This window comes from Lycium barbarum, chromosome 8 (assembly GCF_019175385.1).
Source record: "Lycium barbarum isolate Lr01 chromosome 8, ASM1917538v2, whole genome shotgun sequence".
Lineage (NCBI taxonomy): Eukaryota > Viridiplantae > Streptophyta > Magnoliopsida > Solanales > Solanaceae > Lycium > Lycium barbarum.
The window spans coordinates 120,316,468-120,324,749 of NC_083344.1; the positions used below are offsets into that span (position 1 = coordinate 120,316,468).

Here is an 8,282-nt window from a genome sequence, read left to right on the forward strand (position 1 = left end):
AGATAGATTGGAATAGTAAAGGCAAAGGGTTCTTCTGCATATCATACAAAACCAAAGAAACAGCAACAGTCATTGCTTTATTGCAACATCAAAGGAAAGGCAACTTAAGTACTTTTAAAATGTACCATTACTAGAAAAGAGGATTTGCGTTGTTTAGAGAAACACGAAATTAATGTTACTGGTAGTTTATACTTCTTCTAATTCAATTAATTAGATATTACTTTTTATTTTTGGATGTTCCGATAAGTTTGATATCATTCCATTTCGATAAAAAAATCACAAAAAAATTCAAATACATTAAGCAACTATTAAATCTTGGATATTTTCGTAGATCATCATTGATATAATATAGTAGTATAAGACAAGTTAACACCTTCTATATAAAATGAAACTATGGAATATTATTATGGTTTGACATAGCAACATTAAGCAACTATTAAATCTTGGATATCAACAATCAGAAAATCCTGAATCCGGATAAAAGAAAAAGGCAAACTGAAAATGACAAAAAAGACTGACAATTTAACAAGACAGTTTGGTCAGATGAATAACATTATATATTTCTAGCATGTCAGGGCTATATACGTTCTTATACTAGAGTTTTACAATATTATAGTTCAATGCAACTCAATAAAATCAAGTCGATTAGATCTAAAAGAAAGAATTTATCATCATAGCTTAACATGCACATCCTTACTTCATTCCTATCCACATGCCAGCAAAACTGTACAAGGGAATTCTGCTTTATGCCTATACCACTTTACCTAAAGCTTGTAATATATTCCTCCAAAGTGCATAAAATTCCCTAAGATATCAGAATCACTTGATCTTTTTCTTGAAAGTTCAACTGAAAACTGATGTACATACTGCCCTGTTCGGAGGTTAGGAATTTCCACTTATTTTATATCAAGACGAAAACTAATTAAACATCGATAACATAGATTAGTGGGCATGTTTTCAACTTACTTAAAATAGCCATTAATAAAATCCAACATAACGATCGAAGCTACCTCTAGGATCACAATTCACAAAGCATCCCGCGTTCACGCAGTGTACGGGGAAGGGCCAACCCATGGGGGTGTAATGTAGGCAGCTTATCTTGAACAAGCACCAGATTCCACGGTTCAAACCCGTTTACCGTTGCTCCAAGGCTCCCCTTCATGCAAAGATTATAAAACAGTTAAATCAAATGCTTTCTTGCATATTTTTCTGATGTATTTACCTATACCACAGACTTACGCAGCACTGTTCAATATAATGTAAACAGCTCGATAATGTGTTAGGATTCTCTCTCACGTGCAATCAAAATAAACCACACTCCTTTTTACTCATGATAGTTTCTGATATACTCCTGCCAGTGCAAACAAAATACAGCAGATATAGACATATCATTGCAAAGTGAACAAGAAAGTGGTGAAAAAGAGACTAAGCATTTCATAAACAACTAAGTAGGGGTGTACATGGACCGGGTTGGTTCGGATTTTTTAAACACCAAACCAAACCAATCGTGTCGGGTTTTTAAATTTATACACCAAACCAAACCAATAAAATTCGGGTTTTTCAACCTCGGGTTTTCTCGGGTTATTCGGTTTTTTCGGGTTTTTCGGGTTTTTTTTTCCAGAATAGTCTTGATACAATACATATAACTTTTACTTCAAATATTTCTGTCCTAGTAAGATACAACTATATAATTAAGGTGTTTCTTAAAAAAATAACACAAAATGTGAGAAGAGTGATGACATTGTATTAAAATATTCAACAAAAACTAATAAAATCGGTTAAAATAAATATTGCTAATTAACAAGCCATAAAGAAAATGACCATAATCTAAAAATACTAAGTCATGCTAAAATAAGCACGGCTAATAAGTAGTAATTACATGATAAAGAAAAAAAACTTAAGTTATGTATTTTCACTCTCTAAACTAATTATGCAAAACTAAAGAATAGATATCCAACATTATTGTCATTCCTAGTGGTAAATTGAATTTCTTTTGTTAGCGTTAGTGTTGAGCTGGTTTTGGTTTGAACTTTATTTGAGTTACAAATATCCATAGGATATAAAACTTATTGACATTCAAAATTCTAAGTTCAAGCTTGAATAATATGATAATAGATAAAAAAAACTATGAAAAAATAAAAGAAATATTTATAAATTCCATTACAAATAAATATTTTTATGTATAAAATATTTTAAAAATAGAATACATGTAATATCGGGTTGGTTTGGTTCAGTTTCATTTTTTTTAGTTAAAACCAAACCAAACCAATTATGATCGGGTTTTTTTTCTCAACACCAAACCAAGTCAAATCAAACCACTAGTCGGGTTTTTTTCTCGGTTTGACTCGGTTTATCGGTTTGGTGCGGTTTATCGGTTTACTTTGTACACCCCTACAACTAAGTTTGAATTCCCTCGTCCCCACACTCCCCCTCCCCCCCCCCCCCCCCCCCCCCCCCCCAAAAAAAAAAAAAAAAAAAGAAAGAAAGTAAAAAATGGTGCAAACGAGGTTCAAAAGTTTATGGTCTGTTGATTTTACAAGTTAGCTAGTAGTCCCATTAGCAAGGAGATAAATTGAGATACTCAAGTTTCTCTCGGACAAAAAACTATGACAAACGAATTGACATGTATCTACATATGTTAAAACAAATAAACAGGCACAAAAGAATGTAAAAGTAACTACATTATTATATTCTTTCTGGGTATCATTAGACCAAATTAAGATTTGAGTCAAGGAGAAGGCAAGTAGTAATCTTTGAGCAATGAGTTGTCATGTTTTTCATCAGAAAACTATAAAAGCAAGTAGTATCAGTTTATTTCTACTTTCAAAGGGGTCCCCATGCCTTGGAGATGGCTGTTTTATACCAATTAAAGACAAGGAAGTATATAATTGAAGGTCTCCCTATATTTTAGTTCTATCCAGGCTGAATAAGTACCAAACTTCCTGAAAGACAAAAAAGAATTTGTTCCTTATTCCATTCTTGGCCTTCAGACAAAGCCAAGGAGAAGCATCTCTTGACAATTTCTTTACCTTTTTATCTTCTTCCTTTTTAGTTACTAAATTGCTCGAAACAATGCTCAAGATATTCCAAAAGTTACTATCACTAAATACAGGGCAAGATATTGCATGCTAGTTTCTAAGCATCCTGAAACCACTGCTCAAAGCAGCAGGGACCAGGAACATACTTTAAGAGACTAACACAAATTTTCTTCCTAAAACTGAAAGAAAAATCTAGTACATGTCTTAAAAACTGGAACCCTCCAGGGATTCACCAGCACATAAGTAGAAAGAACACCAATGGCAGTGGAATGGATAAACAACGAGGATTAGAAGCTCCAAACTCATGGATTAACTTCTTTTTACCCAAGCCAACCTATAGCCAATATAATAGATAAAACACGCAAATGGGAGACTTTTACATGGCCAAAGTGAACTAATGGAGATTTATAAAAGGAAATGTATTAGTCTTTTTTAGCATTTCTCAACCATTTCCTATATCTATCCTTTGTTCTTTATTCAATACCGAGTACTTCTTGAAGCTCTAGTCAACAGAATTTTTCATGTGAAAGGGAAAATGTTTTTGAAGGTTTCAAGAAATTATACATCATTAGATGGTGGATACTTTCAGTGAGCATCAGAAAAAATTCCAATATTATTTCTGGGAATATGGTTCCCACACTTTGCCAGATGAAGAATATGAGTACATAAAAGTCGCTGGTGGATCAATTCTTTGTACCTATTGTAAGGTGTTTAAATGTTTCAGTAAGTTATAGTGCAGAGGAATATCATGCTAGGACCCACAAACACGTAAAACTGGAAGGATGAGATCTCTTTTTGAGCCGGCTGTGAAGATTCGATTGGCTCTAGCATTCAACTGGCCCTATCCAAGATTCTATGCTTCACCTGGACCCCTCCCTCTTTCTCACCCCATTCGCTTATAAGAGCTCTTTGGAAACATCACTAGTCTGTGAAGTTGTACAACTAAGGACATACATAAAAGCAGTAGTTAACAGTTCTCTTGAACCAAGTATCAGGAGCGAAATTATAGTCTGGAGAATACAGAAGAATCATCATTCGCATTTAAAGGGTAAGACTAGACTGAAACCAAACACAGAAGATCACTTTCAGGTGCGTTATAATTAGTTAAACTATGTATCGTGCCTATCAAATCGCATCACAAGACTCATTTGCTAATCATCACAGAGAAGGACAGAAGATGTACCATCATCACCACCAGGATAAGAGCATGCACCATTCAACAAGAATGTCTATCCCTGAAAGACATCTGTTCCTGCAAGGTGGAAATGGCAATGGAGATTCAGGGCTTGTCCTGTCAACTGATGCTAAGCCAAGATTGAAATGGACACCAGACCTCCATGAGAGGTTTATAGAAGCAGTTAATCAACTCGGTGGAGCAGACAGTAAGTGCACACAAATATATAAATTTCAATAAGCAACAGGACGATGTTTTCTCACGAAGATAATTAAATTGCAACATTCTACTTTGCAGAAGCCACTCCAAAATCGGTTTTAAAGCTTATGGGGATCCCAGGATTAACCTTGTACCACTTAAAGAGCCATCTTCAGGTTGGTTCTTATTCGCTTTATGGCATTAAAAATTCACACAATAAATAAGACATTCCACAAGGGCCATAATCAGTCTTGAAATAACTTTAACTGCCAAGCCAATAATTCCAAACAAACTGGTGGAACGAAGGAAAGCCATCTATCAAATCAACTGCAAGAAACTTCCGAATTGTTTCATACAAAACATTTAAGTGCAATGTCGCCAGACATGTACTTTTAGATTGTGAAAGAAAACTGACCAAAACATTGTATCTGGGAAGATCACATACAAATATAGACTTTTTATTTTCTTTCTATCCAAAACACTGAAGAATACTTCTTACATTTATATACTTTTAGATTGTGCCAAAAACTAAAACTTTACAAAATGCTGGCAGAAATACAGACTAAGCAAGAATCTACATGGACAAGCAAATGCTAGTGGGGCAAATAAAGCTGGTAAGAAATCAAATACTTCTCATGAAAATAAAAATTCAGATAACCTCTTTTGCAGAGATGGAACAATTGTAAACTTACTGAGTTTGTGAATAGTTGCAGCAGCTGCAGTAGATAGGATATCTGAGAATAGTGCAACATGTATGAGTAACCCAAGCATGGGACCCCAACCAAACAAGTAAGAATGAACAACATCTAGTCCTTTAATTTAAATCATTCATCCTTATAATTCATGTCTCGGCAAAAATTCAATTTACATTATTCTGACAAATAATTATCTATTCAGAAACATTCAAATAAGTGAAGCAATACAAATGCAAATAGAAGTGCAGAGAAGGCTTCATGAGCAGCTTGAGGTATGAAATTACTGCATAATTCTCTTACATATGAGAAGTGAGAGCAAAAGCCTATGCCAAAAAACTTGCAATGAAAGATAAGATTTCATGGTTGATGTTCTAAAGCCGGAAGCATGAGAGCACTGAAACTTGAAATAAATGAACCTCCATCTTCTGAAAAGTACACTTCACAGGGAAATTAAGTACTAAAAAAACCATCTCATATTTGTAGAGATAAGATAACCAACTTGATATCTTCAACAGTCTTAGTCAACAAGCCTAGTTCACATGTTTTGTTTCAGGCTTTCAGGAAATGAGAATCTTATTTTGGCTTGTCATAGGGTGTTTTTTTCTTGTCAAACTTTAAAAATTCAAGGAAATTTTTCCTTGACGGCTTCTAAATGAGGCCTAATTGAACTGATATAGGTACAACGACATTTACAGTTACGGATAGAAGCTCAAGGGAAATATTTGCAGTCTGTACTTGAGAAAGCACAAGAAACCCTTGGAAGACAAAACATGGAAACAGTAGGATTAGAGGCAGTCAAGGTTCAACTATCAGAATTCGTATCCAAAGCATCCAATCAATGCCTGGACTCTGCATTTCCAGATATAAAAGAACTATCGGGATTCCACAGCCAACAAACACAAGCTTCACATCCAGCAGATCGTTCAATCGACAGCTGTTTGACCTCTCGTGAAGGCTCTTTGAGGGACAATGCAATGCAAGATAACCAAATTGGATTGAGGCCTTTCGACTTTAAACCATCTGTAGAGTTCAAGGATATCGAAAATGGCACCAGGCTACAGCAGACAGAACTACGGTGGTGTGACAATCTCAAAGAGAACAGAAGATTATTCTCCCCAATGAATGAGGGTAGAGAAGAAGTATTCACCAGAGAGACTAACTGCAATAACTTATCAATGAGTATTGGACTTCAAGAAGAAAAACTGAATGGAAGCAGGAACCATTCAGATGGAAACTTCAATGGAATAGACAGAGATATCAAACATTTTCACCAGGCTGCCAGCAGAAGCGAATCAGTACCAGAGAGGCAGAAATCTTCGCAAGAGTATAAGCTGTCTTACTTTGAACCTAAACTGGATCTAAACATGCATGATGAAAATGATGCTGCTTCAAGTTGTAAGCAATTTGACTTAAATGGTTTCAGTTGGGGCTGAGGAAGAGGAACCTTATATAACAAAGGGCAACCATAAGATCAGAGGAGAGGTAATTTGCTTATAACATTTTGTCTGAAATAGATGTCTGCACATGGGAAACACAGCCTGATGGTCTCCTTGGAAGGAAACAATGGTGTATAATAACTAAAATTCTAGATCACATACAATATTGTAACAACATTTGATCTGCTCTTATTTTCTGACCTCATATTTGTCTTTCATCCACAGTTTCACCTAGAAGAATATTTTGATAGCCTTTAGCAGTTGAATGTTCCTTAACTCTAAAATTCTTGTTGTATAAAGTCCATATGGGTTCATAAGTGAACCTCGTCTTAGGAATATATCATGAATTTTGCAAAAACTTTTCACATGCCAACTGCCATATGCTGCTTAGATTACAATCAAATTCAAAGTCACTTCAATTGAATAGAGAGTCTCAGATATCAGAATCAAATCAACGTCCTTGAAATATGTCTAACATTATGCATTAAGAAATGTACATAAATAGAGTATCAGTTTTCTCAAGTGTCACCCTAACAGATCATAATATAAAACTTTTCAAGTGTTATCAATTATTACTTTCGCTCGTGAAAGAAGATCCATTGAAGTTCAGAATAGAATATCGATTACAGTTCCCTGATGGTATATCTCCCTAAAATCCAAGTTTTATAAGATGAACTTCTCTTTCAACCTCAACCTAATTCTTTTAACATCCAAACTATAAGAAAACAATTTACTATAATTTAAGCTAGGTTCTAAGTTGAACGCTCTTTCAATTAATAGATAAGACGAAAACAACAACAACATACCCAGTGTAATCCCACAAGTGGGGTCTGGAGAGGGTAAGATGTACGCACACCTTACCCTACCTTTGTGGGGCAGATAGGCTGTTTCTGTTTCTGATAGACCCTCGGCTCTCAAGAACATGGGAAAATTCCCAATGTTAAGCCTGTGTTGACATTTGACAAACTTCAGGTATTTTATCGAACACCTAAAAAGCACACGCAGTAGTAAGCTTCAAACTTTCGCCCACACTAGTATATAGCACACTTTAATTAGAATCCCAATTTTATATATTCTGGTATAGTTGACGTAAAAGATCAAAACAAAACTAGCAATTTTCTTCCTAGTAGAACAAAATTTAACCATGCACCATAGGTAAGGAAATGCAGAATTCAAACGCAAATTTGCTTCATATAGAGCTATTGTAACTTGTAAGGCCCTTTTTCATCCAAACAGAATCAAAATACGTGCACAAAATAACAACGAGAAGGAAAAAATAAGACCAAAAGCAAAGAATTTAATATTTAACATCTTAAATCTTCAAAAGCGAGAAAGAAATTCTGTCAGATATGATATTCAAATGAACTGGGAATAAAAGAGGCTAAAAGGAAAAATTCCTCAACATGCTTTGTATTTGGGGCAACTGATTAGGTATCGAATTAATTCTCGTGGATATCTAGAGATCTCATCTCATCTCATTCCTGTAATACATGTAAGAGGAGTTAAGGGTCAAAAACACCTTTTTACCTAAGCTATCACTGATCAGTTCACTCAACTATTAGTTATTTTTTTTTTCAATCCGAACTATGACCAACTAATTTATAAAATATATCTGATTAAATGTGAAGAAGTGATAGTTAGATTTTGTCTTGTAAATTAGTTGGTGATAATTAGATAGTAAAAATGAACAATTCATAATTTAAATGTGTTTTGTAAATTAATTGGCGATAATTTAGATAAA

At 34.6% G+C, this 8,282-nt stretch overlaps 1 protein-coding gene and 1 long non-coding RNA gene across 5 annotated transcripts; one reads left to right on the top strand and one right to left on the bottom strand.

The window, feature by feature from the left end:
• Positions 1–385: 385 nt before the first annotated feature.
• LOC132606962 (uncharacterized) lies at positions 386–8,048 on the bottom strand. Of its 2 annotated transcripts, XR_009570120.1 has the most exons (5): positions 7,348–8,048; positions 5,103–5,144; positions 4,222–4,290; positions 1,240–1,351; positions 386–1,156 (listed from the first exon to the last, which is right to left on the bottom strand). It is a non-coding gene; the product is annotated as an uncharacterized LOC132606962 (long non-coding RNA). The 2 variants fall into 2 exon arrangements; XR_009570121.1 differs by lacking the exon at positions 1,240–1,351.
• Positions 3,750–6,811, top strand: LOC132606961 (myb-related protein 2-like). Of its 3 annotated transcripts, none has more exons than XM_060320684.1 (7): positions 3,750–4,127; positions 4,203–4,420; positions 4,510–4,586; positions 4,964–5,024; positions 5,124–5,199; positions 5,308–5,377; positions 5,783–6,811. In XM_060320684.1, exons 2-7 carry the CDS (start codon positions 4,216–4,218, stop codon positions 6,536–6,538), a joined length of 1,245 nt encoding a protein of 414 aa, XP_060176667.1. In that variant the 5' UTR covers positions 3,750–4,127; positions 4,203–4,215; the 3' UTR covers positions 6,539–6,811. The 3 variants fall into 3 exon arrangements, with proteins under 3 accessions (XP_060176667.1, XP_060176669.1, XP_060176666.1); XM_060320686.1 differs by having other exon boundaries at positions 3,752–4,127; positions 5,118–5,199; positions 5,801–6,811; XM_060320683.1 differs by having other exon boundaries at positions 3,753–4,127; positions 5,118–5,199.
• Positions 8,049–8,282: the final 234 nt, after the last annotated feature.